The 20,216-nt window shown below is 45.4% G+C and overlaps 1 protein-coding gene across 2 annotated transcripts in view; it reads left to right on the top strand.

The window, feature by feature from the left end:
• The first annotated feature begins 2,074 nt into the window (after nucleotides 1-2,074).
• NPTN (neuroplastin) overlaps nucleotides 2,075-20,216 on the top strand; it is a 136,347-nt gene continuing 118,205 nt past the window's right edge. The window contains exon 1 of one of the 2 annotated variants that reach the window (XM_069765636.1): nucleotides 2,075-2,333. In XM_069765636.1, the coding sequence (XP_069621737.1) occupies nucleotides 2,231-2,333 (103 nt within the window). In that variant the 5' untranslated portion in view covers nucleotides 2,075-2,230. The remainder of the gene's footprint in view (nucleotides 2,334-20,216) is intronic. The other variant, XM_069765635.1, reaches the window with a different exon arrangement.

Genomic DNA, 20,216 nt, shown 5'->3' with positions numbered 1-20,216 from the left:
AAGCGCGGCCCTGCGCTTAGTAACCCGATGTTTATCCTGGTTACCAGTGAAGACATCGCTGGATCGGCGTCACACACGCCGATTCAGCGATGTCAGCGGGTGATCAAGCGACAAAATAAAGTTCTGGCCTTCTAGCTCCGACCAGCGATGTCACAGCAGGATCCTGATCGCTGCTGCGTGTCTAACACAACGATATCGCTATCCAGGACGCTGCAACGTCACGGATCGCTATCGTTGTTAAAGGGACACTGTCACCTGAATTTGGAGGGAACAATCTTCAGCCATGGAGGCGGGGTTTTTGATTCACCCTTTCCTTACCCGCTGGCTCCATGCTGGCTGCAATATTGGATTGAAGTTCATTCTCTGTCCTTCGTAATACATGCCTGCACAAGGCAATCTTGCTTTGCCCAGGCGTGTACTATGGAGGACAGAGAATGAACTTCAATCCAATATTGCAGCCAGCGGGTAAGGAAAGGGTGAATCAAAAACCCCGCCTCCATGGCTGAAGATTGTTCTCTCCAAATTCAGGTGACAGTGTCCCTTTAAGTTGTTCAGTGTGAAGGTACCTTTATACTCACCAAATGTCTAATTCCATCAAAATCTAAGTAAAAAGCCCACCACCTGCTGTCATTGTTCTGACTTGAATATAAGGACAGGGTCACACTTGCGAGAAACTCGCGTGAATCTGTCTCATCAATACCCGGCACTGCCACCGGCACTTGGAGCGTTCAGCTGCATTGAAATACATGCAGCCGCACACTCCGGTCCCGTGTGCTGGTGGTAGTGCCGGGAATTGATGCACGAGTTTCTTGCATTGAACTCGCAAGTGTGACCCTGGCCTAACTCTCATCATTCTCCCCTGCTCTCACCGATCGCCAGCAGAGCAGGGGAGAATGATGAGAGCCATGTTCAGCACTTGGCAACAGCACTTACTGTAGTGCTTCTTCCCTGCTGGCTGTCTATGTGGTACTGATGCGGGACAGGGTTGCCACACGTTTGACGCAAGTGTTACACACACGGACACGAACACCTCTGGTACCGGAAATAAGTGGACGTGTGAAACCGGCCTTAGAAGAAGGGGAGGGAAAAATTGAAGAGCAGAAAAAAAAAACAGTAGCATTCCATGATTGCACACTTAAGGGGTTATAGAGGCCGTGTAAGTCCCCCATTGTTCACATCAAAGAGCCGGTTCTTCGTCTCAGATCGTTCACTAACGACATCACTAGAGCCCAGGCAAGTCAGTCGAACCAGGGAGCCAAGGCAGGTCAGTTGGGCCAGGGACCCCCAGGTATGCAGTGGGCCACGCAACATTCAAGTGCTAGCCCAGTCGTCTAGCACCAGAAGTGACAGCAGAATTGACAGCAGAAGGGATAGCTGACGTGAGAGCAGAATTAACAGAAGTCACTGCAGAACAAGAACGCAGGTCGCTCCAAGATGTGGCGGCTTACTATGTGGACAGATGCCCTTATGTCTGGGGTGAAACGGACTAGGGAATGCCTTAAAGTAGTTGAGCCGGACAGAGAGGACGCTGCAGTACCGAACGAGACGGTACGACCCAGGAGAATAGTGGGAGATGAGAGGAGAAGCACAGGGAAAGTGAAGGATGCATACTGTATGAATTCCCATGTCAGTGCTGTCACTTAGCTGGATGTGCTGAGGATGGAGTCAAGTAAATTTAACGTTGGAACTAGACTCTGTATTTGTGCGCAATCGTGGGGAGTGAGCCTGCAAATGACCAGAGGTGACCCTGAGGCTGCGGAAAGCAGAGACACAGGTCCGCTGACAAAGGGACATTGTCTTCATGTGGCGACTACGGCTCTAGCGCTCCCTACATGTACACGGCCCACTACAGGCAGTGCGCCTCCTCACCATTATCTACCGTCTATTCCCACGCACAATTTTTGCACAATTTTTGTCCAAGAAGCACAGTGCCGAGCTCGCTGCGCTCCTATCGTTCCGCCCCACGCCTGCCCCGCAGTGCCAACTCCCACTGGTGACTCCTCCACCAGCCCACAGCAGCAGCTGAGTGCGGGGCGGTATCGCGCGGGCTCTTCCGGCAGCGGCCTGACGCATCGGCTCCTCCTTTGGATGCCCACATACGAGCCGCGGCTCTCGCGAGACTCAGGTGCTTGCTGCGGGAGGAGACCGAGGGGGAGCTGCGGATACCGGACCTCAGGCCCGAGAGACTGGACACCGAGCCCATCGGCTGTGTCTCCCTCTCTGTGCGCATATGGACCGCTGCGACCTTCGCCCTCTGCCTGCAGCCCTCATCTTGGGGCTGATGCTAGTTACCTGCGGCCTTCTCCCGGGGCTGGCGGACGCCGCTCAGAACGGTAAGACGACAATGCAGCGCCCGCCGAGAAGGTCGAGGCTGAAGGGGACGCGGGGGCGCCTGTGGCGGAGGTAGAGGGGTCCGGGCAGGTGCTAGGAGCTCTGCAGCCAGGGGCGCTCTCTGTCGCTCCCCACCAGATGCCATTACTCTGCATGTCCGCTTCCTGTGCCTGCTCTGCTTGTCTCTGCATAGCGGCCGCCTGTGCCTTGTCTTCATTGTGACCTGTTTCATGTAATGCCCAAGTGTAAGCCTTGTAGCATTGGCATGGCGGCTGTGTTACACGGCACCTATCCATGACAGCCACAGACCCCTGATCTGCAGGGCTGCTCTCTGGCAGTGACAGCTGTATTAGTAAAATGATCTTTCTGCTCTGCCTTCCTGCATGTTGTGCAGATCACAAGAAATGAAGATCAAATATTAATGTGTTTACAAACCTGATGCTTGGCAGGAATTATTTATTAGGCGTTCCTCCTCCCCATAGGTAATGGGGTCACTGAGTATTTTCCATCACGAGTCTTACTGGGGATTTGTTGCACTTATAGAGGACCTGACACCACAAGAAGTGTCCTGTTATTGCGCTTTTACACCTGCTGCATCCCTTTTTATTTTTCAGGTTCACATTGCGTTAGTGCAGTCTGTTTAGCGCATATGCTAACGGACTGCGTTAACGCAATGTCCAAAAAGGGATCGCGTTTAGCGATCGTGCTAGCGCAGATGCCCGATCTGCGCTAGCGAGAACAGACCCAAAAACGCTGCAGACAGCGTTCGAGGTCCGTCACAAAATAACGGAACATCACTAACGCATGCCAAAAATGGCATGCGTTAGGGATGCGTTACATACATTGCGGTCAATGGGTGCGCTAACGGATCCGTTACATTGCATTAGTGGCGCTATGTAACGGATTCCGTTAGCGGATACCCACTAACGCAATGTGAACTTAAGGAAGCGTGGCTCACAGGGTATTTAAAGAGGTTGTCCAGCCTTTCACAACAAGTTTGCAGTCATTGTATGCTCCACGCATTGGAGAATCCTCACAGCATGCAATGTGAGGATTCACAAGTCTGTCGTCACATAAAGTGACTGGAGACTTGTAGCGTAAGGCCGAACAACCCCTTTAACATAGAACAGACAATCCTGTGAGCCATGTCCCCTGGTGAAGACCATAAAGCTAATGCTCAGTAAAAAGGACCATGGGGCTAATGCATTAGCATTGGTATTATGCATACCAATTTTAATGAATGGGCTCTCTGGAGTAAGATGCTACCAAAATATTAAAGGAACGAGCTCCAGTTTGAAAGTTTTATCCTATCCAAAAGATAAGGAATAACTTTCCGATCAGAGTGGTCCGACCATCATGGCCCCCACTGATTCCGAGAACTGGGGCTCAGAAAAGCCCTGGCTGAGTGGATTGGAGGTTGAGCCTGCACTCTGCTTCTCTGTTCATTTTAATACAAGTGCTGAAGATCAATCCAGCGCTGCGCTCTCAATCTCTAGTGCTCTGACTAAGAATGAATGGAGGGTAGTCTACACGATCGACCTCTGTTCCATTCAGTGAGGAGCCCTAAATTATTGAAAGCAGTGGGGGCCACAGCCTTCAGACCCCATAGCAGTCAGAAACTTATTCCTATTTTTTTGGATAGGATATAACTTTCAAACTTAAGAATATCCCTTTAAAGGGAACCTGTCACCTGAATTTGGCGGGACCAGTTTTGGGTCATATGGGCGGAGTTTTCGGGTGTTTGATTCACCCTTTCCTTACCTGCTGGCTGCATGCTGGTCGAAATATTGGATTGAAGTTTATTCTCTGTCTTCCATAGTACACGCCTGCGCAAGGTAAGATTACTTTGCGCAGGCATGTACTACGGAGGACAGAGAATGAACTTCAATCCAATATTTCGGCCAGCATGCAGCCAGCAGGTAAGGAAAGGGTGAATCAAACACCTGAAAACTCCGCCCATATGACCCAAAACCAGTCCCGCCAAATTCAGGTGACAGGATCCCTTTAAGAGGCGCACAACTCTTAACTGTCATGTGTCATAATTCTGGCGTAAACACATTTATGAATCGGGGCCCAAGAGCTCTGGAACCATACGGTGGATTTAGTAAAGGCAGCAAGAATAAAACGGGAGAAAAAATGGTCCACTTTTCACCTGGTGGCAGGTCCTCCTTATAGAATTCCTTTCAACGCATACAATGAATCCATCCATTTTTCTTCTGTAATGAACACAAGACTTGCAAAAATAATCAAATTGTATGAAAGTTGACTATACGGAAAGTCTCCTTACATCATTGTTACACAGCCAAGAACATTTTTTCTACCTATCCCCATGTATGATTGGTTTTGATAACTAATTGAAATATTTAACCTGGACTGTTTTCTCATCGATCAATGTCCAACCCCTGAGAGCCCGCCGATCTTGAGACAGCTCTGTGCATGTGCGCCATCACTTCATTCATTTTCTTTGGGACTGCTGGAAGAAGCTGAGCACTGTACTTGGATATCTCCAGCTGCCCATGAAGAATTAATGTAATGGCATGTATGTGGGCCCACCGCCCACTCTAACATGGCATTTCAAAGCTACATTCTTCGGACTGGTACAGATTCCAGAAGTCGGACCCCCACCAAACCTAGTTATTGCCTAGCCAGTGGATAGAAGTCCTCTTCCAGTATTGGGAATAACCATTTAAATGGTTCCAGTTGCATGTGCATCATGAATCAGTCTGTCACCTCAGCCAGGTAGGTTTTAATTTGGAATCTGAGAAAACTTACACTTAAAAGTCGGCTGAGGGCCATGCGGCTCATGTGACTGGTCCAAGGCAGATCTCTAGTGTCTTCTCCACACTCCATTTTCCATGAGTGACTGGTCTCTCCCTACATGTTTTTTTTTTTTTTAGACTGAGATCTGTCAGTCAAGTGGGCCGGGGTATGGAGAAGCAGTTGGGGGATCAGCTTTTAAGTGTACGCGTCTTTAGAAAAGCTCCAGTGTTTTAGAATACAGCATACCTTGCTGAAATGAGAGCCAGTGTCGGATTCATGCTGACCATGGTTCAGGCAGTTTGTCAGCTGTCAAGTTCACTTTAAGCAAATATCTCAAGATTTCGAGAGGAAGCTGTCATTTGCTGATCAGCATAGGTCCCTGTGCTGGAAAATAAAGAATAGGCTACCACTGATTTATTTATTTTTTTTGTTCTCCTTTTGATGTGTTGCCCTGTTCAGGTGTGTTCTGCCATTACTCATTAGTAGCGGGATTGTGCAGAGAAAATGCCAAAGAACCCTTTATTCTTATGAGGAGTGAGGTTTCTAAAAGTCAGACATTCAAGGGATGGCATACCCTAGCAATGTGCCATTGCTTCCAGAGGTGGAAAAGTTTCTGCCAGTGGAATTTGCCAATGTTGTAGGAAGAATGGACTTCCGACTTATTGGATGAAAATTCACCTATAGTCCATAAAACCTTCCCTAATACTTTTCATCAGCAGCAGTGTCGCCACCCTTAATATTTGGTCACATTCACAAAGCAGCTGCTGGCAGTTGAGTTCTTAGAAGTGTGATGGAGGACTGACTCCTGCTTCTTGGCAAATAATACATTCAAGGTTGATGGCAGTGAAAGGAGTCTCATTTAATGAGCGTGGGATATAAATAGCAGCCCAATTAATCTTTCCCTCTGTATCTGAAATACTTGGTGAATTTTCAGATTAGAATCATTAACTGTAACAAGCGTACTGAAATACACTGTAGACTTTTTCCTTTTCATTTAATTTAGGTCACAGTGTGGTATTATTTAGCTGCGAAAATAGAATAAGCTATTGGTGTTATTCACGTGAAATCTAGCCGTACTTTGGTAGTAAAGTCCCTGCTCGAGTTTGAGCTCCAACTGGACTCCACTGTGCTGTGACGTGGACACGATGCTTCTAGCTATGGATCTTGTATAGCGTTCCTCCTTCGTTGCTTCACACTGCTCAGTGCAATCTTGGGGTGTTATAGTGCCAGGCAAACAGTAGAAGCAGACATTACAGGTTTTATGTATGGACAGTTATTACATATCCATCTTTGAACATGCCATATATATTTTTTCTTGCGCAAAAGATATGCTAGAGCTTTGATTCATGCTTACCGGTATATCCAAAATTAACTCTATATATAGAGTGAAATTGTGACATATGGTGAAAAATAGTAATTGTTTTTGGCTTTTATACCCTTTTTTCGGGCAATTCTGCAGATGTGCTGTGAGCTTGTGGCTACACGTTCTGTTAATTGTTACTATCCTTGGAAGCTTATTCTACCTATTGGCTTGGCCTGATGAAGGATATAAAACAAACATTACAATGTTACCTTATGTCAAGCAAATATATTTCACTCGATGTGTGAATTTTGGAAATGACTAAGCGCTGAAGCATATTTTGTACCTTTTGGTGTGTGATTCCTCTACAAATTACCGTACTGATGTCTAAGAGAGTTTAGCAGTCTGCTCTACTGGGGTGAGCACCCAGTCTTGTTCTTTTAGGCTACGATCAGGGAGTAGCAGCGCTTTGGATGCACTGTATTTTTACTGTGTCCAAAGTGCTGCGTTCTAATCACGCAGTAAAGGCCGCATGTGTTCACTGAACTATGTGGAGTTACCACATCCTATACATATCTATTGTGGAAACTAGCATTTTCTCAACAGAAATTGACATACTGCAGTGTATGCAGTGTCAAATAGAAGCACAGTGGGCATGGGATTTCTATAAATCCCATCCATTGTGCTGGTACTGTGCAGCGCAAGTGCACTGCATCCAAAACTCTGCTATTCCTGATCGCGGGCACGTACCCTTTAAAGGGAACCTGTCACCACCCCCAAAATCGAAGGTGAGCTAAGCCCACCGGCATCAGGGGCTTATCTACAGCATTCTGTAATGCTGTAGATAAGCCCCCGATGTATCCTGAAAGATGAGAAAAAGAGGTTAGATTATACTCGCCCAGTGGCGTTCCCGCTGCGGTCCGGTCCGATGGGTGTCGCGGTCTGGTCCAGCGCCTCCCATCTTCTTACGATGACGTCCTCTTCTTGTCTTCACGCTGTGGCTCCGGCGCAGGCGTACTTTACCCTGTTGAGGGCAGAGCAAAGTACTGCAGTGCGCAGGCGCTGGGAAAGGTCAGAGAGGCCCAGCACCTGCGCACTGCAGTACTTTGCTCTGCCCTCAACAGGGTAAAGTACGCCTGCGCCGGAGCCACACCGTGAAGACAAGAAGAGGATGTCATCGTAAGAAGATGGGAGGCCCCGGAACGGACCGCGACGCCCATTGGATCGGATCGCCCACCCAGGTGAGTATAATCTAACCTCTTTTTCTAATCTTTCAGGTTACATCGGGGGCTTATCTACAGCATTACAGAATGCTGTAGATAAGCCCCTGATGCCGGTGGGCTTAGCTCACCTACGATTTTGGGGTGACGGGTTCCCTAAGGGCTGTACAACCTACTTGAGTTACTATATTTTTTTGGACCCATAATTCGTACTGGGTGTACTTTTGTTATTGAATCATTTCTACACCAATTAGCTAAATTGGGTTACTTTTTTTCATTAAGTTTTTAGGAGCAATTTTTTTTTACATGGGTTTTATCGCGTTTTTCTTCAGCTGCTGTTTTTGTTCTTTTGGTATACGGTATCATTTTTAAAACAAAAATAAAACAACCTGTTCTTATGGATACTTCCTGTTACCTTCGTTCGCTGCATGAACACACTAAACTCATGTTTTTTTTTATTTATTTTTTTTTATTCTGGGTTTTCCTCATCTCATTCAGGTCTATAAGGAAAATCAACAAATGAAACACATTGACTGCAAGAGGAATAGACATACATGTTGTGGTTTTCAGAAATTCTCCACAGTTCACTTTACGCTGGGTTAAAAAAATAAAATAAAGTGGGCATAGAATTTCACATTGAAAATACACAGCGTTAAAAATGCCTCCAATACGCATAGTGGGAACTTAGCTTGTGGGCAGGCAAGCACACACGCCCAACCTTTCCTAGGCAAAGCCGCTTCAAGAAAATTTTTTTTTTTTTTTTCATGGAGTTTTTTTTGTGGTTTTGCTGTCGCTTTCGTTTCAGCTTGGCTGCAAGCCTTTTCTGTGATTTATACTTGAAGTAGCTACTTGCTTCCTAGCGGGATCTGCCTGAGGTATGAACATACTATTACTACTAAGCACTTCAAGGTTTATGTCCCTGATGTAGTTAAAGGAAACAAAAGACTGAATATGTGCACAGCAATGGTTTACATGTAGTGATGAGCGAATATACGGTACTCGTTACTCGAGATTTACTCGTTACTCTGAGTATTGTTTTAGTGCTCGGAGATTTGGTTTTATTAGCGCAGCTGAATGATTTATATCTGTTAGCCAGCATAAGTACATGTGGGGGTTGCCTGGTTGCTAGGGAATCCCCACATGTAATCAAGCTGGCTAAGAGATGTAAATCATTCAGCTGCGGCAATAAAAACTAGATCTCCCAAGCACTAAAAAAATACTCGGAAATCTTGAGTATCGAGTATATTCGCTCATCACTATGTACGTGCACATACCTGGAGACTAACTTCCAGTCTGAATGGTAGCCACTTGTGATCAAGAAGAAGCATCCTTCCCAATCCTGCACACTAGTGTAAGGGCAGGTGCGGAAGCTCCCAGGACCTGCACATCCTTAAAGCTGCGCCATTTCTGCGTTCCTGCTTGGCTGAAGGACCCATCAGAACGTGTGATCAGTCACAAGCCTGGAAGAAACTTCAAGATACTGTAATGGATGCTGTGTATGTTTTGTGTGCTCAGTTCGCAAGTGTGTACTTTACATGCAGTGATGTATATATTTAGTGATATTGACGCCTCCACTCTTTTATAAAATAATTTTACTTTTGTTTTTTTCTTCTGTAAAAAAAAAATAAAAAGAAAAGTGCATCTTATATATTTAGCTTTTCGTCTCATGCTCATAGCCATGGTGCATATATACTGTACAATCCATAATACAACACCCAAAAAAATCCTTATACATAAACTGAACCTGTGTCGTCATGTTTTCTTTCTTTTCACTCAGTTTCTTAAGGTTCAATAAGGCTACGTTCAGACTATCGTTGTGCGCCGCTGCGTCGGCGACACAACGCATGCAAAAACGCGTCAAAACGCACGCAAAAACGCTGCGTTTTGCGACGCGTGCGTCGTTTTTTGCCGAAAATCGGACGCAAGAAAAATGCAACTTGTTGCGTTTTCTTGGTCCGACGCTTGCGGCAAAAAAGACGCACGCGTCGCAAAACGCAACAAGCAAAAACGCATGCGTCCCCCATGTTAAACATAGGGGCGCATGACGCGTGCGTCGCCGCAGCGTCGCCCGACGCTAACCCGACGCACACTAGCACAACGCTAGTGTGAACGTTGCCTAAGTCATTGCATATTTAGTTGTATACTTCATTATGGCTGTATTTTTGTCTCTAGAAGCATTGGTTTTAGGGAAAAATATGGTGGGACTATACATTCACACGCAGTTTTCAAATCTCTAATATGGAGCCCGAAGGGTGAGCATGAAGATTTGTTTTTCTTCTATAACTGGTCAAGTGGATGGCACATAGCCAGTGCCTTATACTGATATATTGCATAGGCCTGTGCTTAAATGAAGATAGTTTTCACTCAAATATTAACGGCAATAATATTCTGCTCTTCTATCAATCATACTTAATTCTTAATCATCACTGATGCATCTGATTCAAGGTCTTTCCTCCCAAGGTCACCGTTTAAGATCTAAGACCGGGAGGTACAGTGGGGCAAAAAAGTATTTAGTCAGTCAGCAATAGTGCAAGTTCCACCACTTAAAAAGATGAGAGGCGTCTGTTAATTACATCATAGGTAGACCTCAACTATGGGAGACAAACTGAGAAAAAAAAAATCCAGAAAATCACATTGTCTGTTTTTTTTTAACATTTTATTTGCATATTATGGTGGAAAATAAGTATTTGGTCAGAAACAAACAATCAAGATTTCTGGCTCTCACAGACCTGTAACTTCTTCTTTAAGAGTCTCCTCTTTCCTCCACTCATTACTTGTAGTAATGGCACCTGTTTAAACTTGTTATCAGTATAAAGAGACACCTGTGCACACCCTCAAACAGTCTGACTCCAAACTCCACTATGGTGAAGACCAAAGAGCTGTCAGAGGACACCAGAAACAAAATTGTGGCCCTGCACCAGGCTGGGAAGACTGAATCTGCAATAGTCAACCAGCTTGGAGTGAAGAAATCAACAGTGGGAGCAATAATTAGAAAATGGAAGACATACAAGACCACTGATAATCTCCCTCGATCTGGGGCTCCACGCAAAATCCCACCCCGTGGGGTCAGAATGATCACAAGAACGGTGAGCAAAAATCCCAGAACCACGCGGGGGGACCTAGTGAATGAACTGCAGAGAGCTGGGACCAATGTAACAAGGCCTACCATAAGTAACACACTATGCCACCATGGACTCAGATCCTGCAGTGCCAGACGTGTCCCACTGCTTAAGCCAGTACATGCCCGGGCCCGTCTGAAGTTTGCTAGAGAGCATTTGGATGATCCAGAGGAGTTTTGGGAGAATGTCCTATGGTCTGATGAAACCAAACTGGAACTGTTTGGTAGAAACACAACTTGTCGTGTTTGGAGGAAAAAGAATACTGAGTTGCATCCATCAAACACCATACCTACTGTAAAGCATGGTGGTGGAAACATCATGCTTTGGGGCTGTTTCTCTGCAAAGGGGCCAGGACGACTGATCCGGGTACATGAAAGAATGAATGGGGCCATGTATCGTGAGATTTTGAGTGCAAACCTCCTTCCATCAGCAAGGGCATTGAAGATGAAACGTGGCTGGGTCTTTCAACATGACAATGATCCAAAGCACACCGCCAGGGCAACGAAGGAGTGGCTTCGTAAGAAGCATTTCAAGGTCCTGGAGTGGCCTAGCCAGTCTCCAGATCTCAACCCTATAGAAAACCTTTGGAGGGAGTTGAAAGTCCGTGTTGCCAAGCGAAAAGCCAAAAACATCACTGCTCTAGAGGAGATCTGCATGGAGGAATGGGCCAACATACCAACAACAGTGTGTGGCAACCTTGTGAAGACTTAAAGAAAACGTTTGACCTCTGTCATTGCCAACAAAGGATATATTACAAAGTATTGAGATGAAATTTTGTTTCTGACCAAATACTTATTTTCCACCATTATATGCAAATAAAATGTTAAAAAAACAGACAATGTGATTTTTCTGGATTTTTTTTTTCTCAGTTTGTCTCCCATAGTTGAGGTCTACCTATGATGTAAATTACAGACGCCTCTCATCTTTTTAAGTGGTGGAACTTGCACTATTGCTGACTGACTAAATACTTTTTTGCCCCACTGTATGTCCCTGTGTGCACATGTAAAATGTATTTGCTGATGGAAAACAGCCTTTTGCTCCAATCAATCCGGGTGACCACATCTACAGCGATCAGATGACTTGCCTATTTATTCAGACTTTATAATGGAAGAAAAGAGTGTCTTCTGCAGTACAGGGTGAAAATTGACAATAAAACATTAAAGGTACCGTCACACTGAACGATATCGTTGCTTTTTGTGACGTAGCAACGATATCGTTAACTAAATCGTTATGTGTGACAGTGACCAACGATCAGGCCCCTGCTGGGAGATCGTTGGTCGCTGGGGAAAGTCCAGCACTTTATTTTGTCGCTGGATCTCCCGCTGACATCGCTGAATCGGCGTGTGTGACGCCGATTCAGCGATGTCACTGGTAACCAGGGTAAACATCGGGTTACTAAGCGCAGAGCCGCGCTTAGTAACCCGATGTTTACCCTGGTTACCGTTGTAAATGTAAACCAACAAACACTACATACTTACATTCCCGGTGTCTGGTCATGTCCCTCACCTTCAGCTTCCCGCACTGACTGGTGAGCGCCGGCCAGCCGTAAAGCAAAGCACAGCGGTGACGTCACCGCTGTACTTTACGGCCGGCGCTCAGTCAGTGCTGGAAGCTGAAGGCGAGGGACATGACCAGACACCGGGAATGTAAGTATGTAGTGTTTGTTTTTTTACATTTACAACGGTAACCAGGGTAAACATCGGGTTACTAAGCGCGGCCCTGCGCTTAGTAACCCGATGTTTACCCTGGTTACTTGGGGACTTCAGGATCGTTGGTCGCTGGAGAGCTGTCTGTGTGACAGCTCTCCAGCGACCAAACAGTGACGCTGCAGCGATCGACATCCGTTTTTTCAGATCCGTCACAATCCGTAGATTTTTGAGAATGCAGGATCCTGCAAAAAAATTTGCAGGCTCCTGCATTTTCCCATAGAATTGTATTAGTGACAGATTGTGACGGATGGCCATCCGTTTCATCCGTCGTGCACTGGATTCGTTGTAAAATAGCGGTCCGTCATGCAGAGAAAACGTTCATTGTAACGTTTTTTTGTGCACGTCGGAAAATCTGTCAGCGAAGCATCCTGCGCTGCCCGTCGGCTACAATGGAAGCCATTGGACGCAGGATCTGTCGCTGACTGTCACACACTGGAATCTAGCGACGGATCCAGTTCCCTTCTGAGCATGCCCAGAAGGATTTCCCTTCTGAGCATGCCCAGAAGGATTTCCCTTCTGAGCATGCCCAGAAGGATTTCCCTTCTGAGCATGCCCAGAAGGATTTCCCTTCTGAGCATGCCCAGAAGGATTTCCCTTCTGAGCATGCCCAGAAGGATTTCCCTTCTGAGCATGCCCAGAAGGATTTTCAAGTCCGGGAAAATTTCTCCCTCTCCCTCTCCCTCTCCCTCTCCCTCTCCCTCTCCCTCTCCCTCTCCCTCTCCCTCTCCCTCTCCCTCTCCCTCTCCCTCTCCCTCTCCCTCTCCCTCTCCCTCTCCCTCTCCCTCTCCCTCTCCCTCTCCCTCTCCCTCTCCCTCTCCCTCTCCCTCTCCCTCTCCCTCTCCCTCTCCCTCTCCCTCTCCCTCTCCCTCTCCCTCTCCCTCTCCCTCTCCCTCTCCCTCTCCCTCTCTCTCTCTCTCTCTCTCTCTCTCTCTCTCCCCCGCTCTCTCTCCCCCTTCAAGACTAAGTACATGTTAGCATTGCCAAAGCATATGGTAAAAATACGGGGGTTGGGGAGGGAGGCATATAGAGGTCCAGGGTCTCCCTCTCCCTCCCTAGCAACCAGGCAACCCCCTCTCTCCCCCCCTCTGTTCTCTCTCTCTCTCTCTCTCTCTCTCTCTCTCTCTCTTTTTCAATTCAAATGAGCTTTATTGGCAGGACTAAGTACATGTAAGCATTGCCAAAGCATATGGTAAAAATACGGGAGTTGGGGAGGGAGGCATATAGAGGTCCAGGGTCTCCCTCTCCCTCCCTGGCAACCCCTTCTTTCCACCCCTCTTTCCCCCCCTCTTTCCCCCCTCTCCCCCCCTATAAAGTAAAATCACTTGCTCAGTTGCCACCCTTGTGCTATCTTTTTTTTTTTCCTTCCCCCAGTAGTAATTAATAATTTACAAGACCATTTACAACTTCCTATGTTAAACAACTGTAATGTGTCATTAAAAAAGCATGCTATATGGATGTTCCATATGGGATCTTTTATTTCTGCACACCCACAGATCAGTTCAGATTCAGTCCATTAAAAAAAAAAAATATCTGAAAAGCCAGTTGTATAGTATTGGTCCTACTGTCCTTCAGCACTCGGACTGAAAATATTCTCTGGTGTTCATAGGGGACCGTGATTTTTGCTATACGCAGCAGTACTGTAGTATATTGATCGACCGATCGCACGTTCAAATCCTCTAAGGTGGATAAGAAATATAGTGGAAAGTGAAAAAAGTTTTTAAAAATATATTTAAAAAAAAATTAACGTTCAATTTGCCCCCCTTTTCCCACATTAGAAATAAAAAAAATTTGGCATCACTGCTTCCGTAAAAGTCTGATCTTTAAAAATGTAAAATTAACCTAATCAGTGAATGCCATTAGTAGAAAAAATATGCACCTGAATTATGGTTTTCAGACTCTGCAAAAAAAATCATGATATGGAGAATCCTATTGCACGTCTATTTTACCTCATAGTAAACATGGTAAATAAAAAGTGGAGTTGCCATTTTTCCTCGCAGTTTCGCTACACATGGAATTTTTTTTTCTCACTTTCTAGTACGTCACGATAAAGCGAATAGTGTCATTCAAAAGTAATACCCATTCGCAAAAAAGCAAGCTATGAAGATGTAACAAGAAAAACATTATGGCTTTTTGAAGAGGAGGAAAAAAATGAAAATGCAAAAAAGGTGAAATCATCCACCCGGTCACGAATACGTTAAAGGGAACCTGTCAGGTCCCCCATTCCCTCCAACCCAGCAGCATTCACCTGTGTAGGACAAAATCCCCTGCCTAACCAGCCCTGTTTAATGTTATTGATTGAAAACAAGGTATAAACCCCCCCCATAATATCACCGTTTGCTATGCTATATGAGGACTTTGACTAGTCTGGGGCAACTAGTGCCCTATCGACTAGTCAGTCCTCTGTCCATGTTATATTCCATTATACACGGCTCAAAAAAATAAAGGGAACACTAAAATTCCACATCCTAAAGATCAGTGAAATATTTCTGTTGTAAATCTTTATTCATTACATAGTGGAATGTGTTGAGAACAATAAAACCTAAAAATTATCAATGTAAATCACAACTAATATCCCACGCATGTCAGGAGTTGGAATGATGCTCAAAATCAAAGTGGAAAATTAAGTTAAAAGCTGATCCAACTTTAGTGGAAATGCCTCAAGACAAGGAAAATGATGCTCAGTAGTGTGTGTGGCCTCCACATGCCTGTATGGCCTCTATGTGCCTGTATGACCTCCCTACAACGCCTGATGAGGCGGCAGATGGTCTCCTGAGTGATCTCCTCCCAGACCTGGACTAAAGCATCCGCCAACTCCTGGGCAGTCTCTGGTGCTTCGTGACGTTGGTGGACGGTGCGTGACATGATGTCCCAGATGTGTTCAATCGGATTCAGCTCTGGGGAACGGGCGGACCAGTCCATAGCTTCAATGCCTTCATCTTGCAGGGACTGCTCACACACTTCAGTCACATGAGGTCTGGCATTGTCCTGCATTAGGACGAACCCAGGGCCAACCGCACCAGCATATGGTCTCACAAGGAGTCTGAGGATCTCCTCTCGGTACTTAATGACAGTCAGGCTACCCCTGGCGAGCACATGGAGGGCTGTGCGGCCCTCCAAAGAAATGCCACCCCCACACCATTACTGACCCACTGCCAAACCGGTCATGCTGAAGGATGTTGCAGGCAGATCGCTCTCCACGGCATCTCCAGACTCTGTCATGTCTGTCACATGTGCTCAGTGTGCACCTGCTTTCATCTGTGAAGAGCACAGGGCACCAGTGGCGAATTTGCCAAACCTGGTGTTCTGTGGCAAATGCCAAGCGTCCTGCACGGTGTTGTGCTGTGAGCACAACCCCAATTTCTGGACGTCGGACACTCAGACCATTCTCATGGAGTTGGTTTCTAACCGTTTGTGCAGACACATGCACATTTGTGGCCGGCTGGAGGTCATTTTGCAGGGCTCTGGCAGTGCTCCTCCTGTTCCTCCTTGCACAAAGGCTGAGTTGGCGGTGCTGCTGCTGGGTTGTTGCCCTCCTGTGGCCCCCTCCACGTCTCCTGGTGTACTGGCCTGTCTCCTGGTTGCAGCTCTGGACACTACGCTGACAGACACAGCAAACCATATTGCCACATCTCACATCGATGTGCCATCCTGGATGAGCTGCACTACCTGAGCCACTTGTGTGGGTTGTAGGGTCTCTCATGCTACCACGAGTGTGAAAGCACAACCAACATTCAGAAGTGACCAAAACAGCCAGAAAGCATTGGTACTGAGATGTGGTCTTTGGTCCCCATTTGCAGAACCTTTCCTTTTTATTGAGTGTGTCTTGATAATTGCCAATTATTTCCATCTGTTGTCTATTCCATTTGCACAACAGCATGTGAAATTGATTGTCAAACAGTGTTGCTTCCTAAGTGGACAGTTTTTCACAGAAGTTTGATTTACTTGGATTTATAGTCTAAGTGTTCCCTTTATTTTTTTGAGCAGTGTATCTCTCTATCTATCACTGTGGTTATTGGTTTCAGTTTTATGAACCTAGGAAAACACTCCAGCACACTTAAAGGGAAGGTGTCACCAGTTTTCTAGTTTTTTTTTTGGTGTGAAATTAAGCTTAAAATAGTAATTAAAATGTATTAATGCAATGTTTGCACTGTTTGCAAACATTTCTGTATGAAAATTATAAATTTTCTTACAAATATTTATATATTTACCACTAGGGGGAGCATTTCCGTTTTAGACCTCAAGCAGCTGTAGTAAGACTTACCAGCTTTACTGTCAGCAGTTACTGCCCCAATTTTGCTGCTAACATCACCATTTTCCTCCCCTTTTGGGTGTTTTAGTATCCCTGGGGCAGAATGAAGCGTAGCATCACAGGGCAGCGCCATTTTGTGGGTGACTGTGATCTGCTATCACCAGCAGTTACTGTCTCTCTCCCCCATCAGTCTCTCTCACCCAGATTACATGATTCTCTCACCCCCCTCCACAATATTCTGGCTTTTCACTGCAGACCCACAGCTCCTTATATTATTTTAGGAAGGGATTAATCACAGCTTCTGCCGAGCAGCTGGCAGCTCCTGCTCCGATAATGCTAATGGTACACTGTTCCTCTTTGATGTCTCTGCTATTCTGCCCATGCTTTTCTCCTGCATTTTACTCATGTCCATTTAGGATCTGTTCTGCTGGAAGCAGTACTGCTTATATTAGCAGATCCGAAGGCTCCATGAATATGGCGGCAGAACACTCCCACTACTGTGAATTGTGCAGCCCACAGAGGCGTGCCTAGTTCACAGCAGTGACAGTTCTATTACAATAGACAGGGTCGGAGACCATCTGTTATTTCCTATAACCATGGAGTGCCGTATTATAACACTGATAGTGTCGTGCTGTTACTGTGAATGCAAGATGTCAGCCCCCAGTGCCTTCTTTAAACTCCTATAACACACAAAATGTTTCAAATGCATTCAAAACTTTGTTATAACAGCATGTTATGCTACATTACATTGATTTATTAATGGTCTACAAACGCGGTACCTTTCCTTTAAAGGGACACTGTCACCTGAATTTGGAGGGAACAATCTTCAGCCATGGAGGCGGGGTTTTGGGGTTTTTGATTCACCCTTTCCTTACCCGCTGGCTGCATGCTGGCTGCAATATTGGATTGAAGTTCATTGTCTGTCCTCCGTAGTACATGCCTGCACAAGGCAAGATTGCCTTGCGCAGGCGTGTACTATGGAGGACAGAGAATTAACTTCAATCCAATATTGCAGCCAGCATGCAGCCAGCGGGTAAGGAAAGGGTGAATCAAAAACCCCCAAACCCCGCCTCCATGGCTGAAGATTGTTCCCTCCAAATTCAGGTGACAGTGTCCCTTTAAGCGCTGAGAAGATTTAATCAGCCATGTTTAGGGCTAGGTTGAGTGAACAGCTGTAGAGTGGGTGGAGTCCAGAGGATAAATACAAAGCCTTCTAATTCATTTAATGTTGTGTGTGCGCCTGGAGGTGCAAGGTCCAGAGCTGTGTTTTTCATGACCAGGGGCCCAAGGAGTAATGGGACTCGTTTCCACCTCCAAAGCAGGTGGAATTATGGATTATTATTAGCTATTGTACTGCAGAGGGTCCATATATTCATGTGCAGGGGTCCTTTTGTCTGTGTCCACCAGTGTGTTGTTCAATGAGGCAGTGAGGATAGCTGATTTTTTTTCACTATACAATAGAATACACTGGCGCTAAAACTATATGTAGGGCCTCCACAAGTGCCGCTGGTATCCCAGTCGGATAATGTGCCCAATCCGACAAGCAAACAAAAGAAACTACTATATAACAGTGGGAATACCGCGCTACAGGTGGCTAGAACTGATGAACGTGCGAGATAATTATACAGAACCGCATATGATCCTGAGCGGTGACTGCTCAAACCAACCGTTTGGATTGGCCCTACTGAGTCTCCTTAGGCCAAGTGACGTCACTCACTGCTCGGCGGTGTCGGCCATCTTCCACGTGTATCCAGGGACGCCTCCGGCCGGGACGTCTCTGGCTCTACACGCAACTCAAGCAGCCCTTGCCTGCCATACCCACAGCCACCGCTAACAGGTGTTCCTGATAGCTGCATACTCGCCTACCAGAGGGACGGGACTTGTCTCCGACACATCGGACTTCTATGAGCGCAAGTTCGTCATCTGCATCTGAGGCTCACAGTTCACCCGTGTGGCGATATCTATACGGCGGTACCAAGTAAGGACTATATCATTAGTAGTCACTATCAATGAGTGCGATCCCTAATCGGTTATTTACATATCTTATAGCAGTCACCGCTCAGGATCATATGCGGTTCTGTATAATTATCTCGCACGTTCATCAGTTCTAGCCACCTGTAGCGCGGTATTCCCACTGTTATATAGTAGTTTGATTTTTTTTTCACTGACCTAATCTGTGAAAAAACTAGCAGCATGCTGCAATTTGGCTCTGAAATTGGTTGATACTCGTCCATTCAAATCTATGGGTGTGAGAAATTGAATGCCACAGTATGGCATCCTATTTGTACTAATACATTTCTATTCTGTAACATGGGAAACTGTAAATGATAGCTGCTAGTGTACAAAAACAGATTGCACACAGATGACGTGTGTGTTTACACTTTACAAGTTATTATTATGTCAAAGATGGTGAGAAATAATACAAACACAGGGTCCGATTTAATCCAAACTTTAACCCCAGAGTTTTGGAGTATAAGCTTTGAAAAGTCACACAATTTAGGGAACTCGGAGTTAAGCTGAAATCATGCAGTATTTTGCATGTTCATGCCAGGTTCTCACAGGACCACCAAAATGGGCTGGGACGGGAGGTGTGGAAGCTTCATGACGCCACAGCTCGTCTAATTCGTGACTAGCTTTGCTGTTCCCACAATTTTTTATTTTTATTTGTGCACATTTTCTTAAAAAACAAACACAAAAAAAAACCCAACAACCTATTTTACTTAGTGGGTGCAGAAAATTTGCCACATCAAAAACTCACAGCTCATAATCACACTGACCTGGACATAAATGCAATAAAAACAATCAGTGATGGAATTGAATTTTTTTCACTTTTTCTATAGTTTGATCCCCCCCCCCCCCAATATTAAGTACATTATATTTAAAAATGAATGGTGTAATTGAAAACTGTACCTTGTCCCGTTACAAACAAGAAAACAAGCCCTTGTAGGTCTGTCCACAGAAAAATTAGTTTCTGCTCTTGTAGAAGGCGAGTAAACGTTTGTTTTTTTTCCCCCCCTTTTTTATAATCAATAGTATTCAAGAAGATGTGTATTACAAAATTTCTTGTCAGAGAAATCGCCTTCCTCTTCCTGGATTGATTTTTTTTCCATATTCTTAGTGAACCTGTAATGTAATGCCATTAACCCGTAGATATATGGTTAATAGCTTTCTAAAGCTATGCGGCTGCTGTTCTTGAAAGCCTGGCTGCTGGGAGGAAATTAACTTCATTCCGCCCGGCAGCCTCGAGATTTCAGTCATAGGGGTGCGGCTTCAATGACCTCTCAGTACATAGTGAGCGGTGACTGTAACCATTCCCTGCACTATGACTGATAGCCATGCACTGATCTTTTCTTAAAAAAAAAAAAACAACAAAAAACAAAATAACACATTTTGACCTAAATTTACCCCTGGCCTAAAGTATTAAAGTTTGTGTCATGAGAAGAAGTCGCAAAATCACTGGGATATGTTAAAATATTCCAGAGTTCATGTCTTTAAAGTTGTGTTTTTTTTTTTTTTTTTTTTTTAATT

The sequence above is a fragment of the Ranitomeya imitator genome, chromosome 4 (assembly GCF_032444005.1).
Source record: "Ranitomeya imitator isolate aRanImi1 chromosome 4, aRanImi1.pri, whole genome shotgun sequence".
Classification (NCBI taxonomy): Eukaryota; Metazoa; Chordata; class Amphibia; order Anura; family Dendrobatidae; genus Ranitomeya; species Ranitomeya imitator.
The sequence above is the reverse complement of the archived record's forward strand: the minus strand, read 5'-3'. Positions and strand labels throughout refer to the sequence as shown.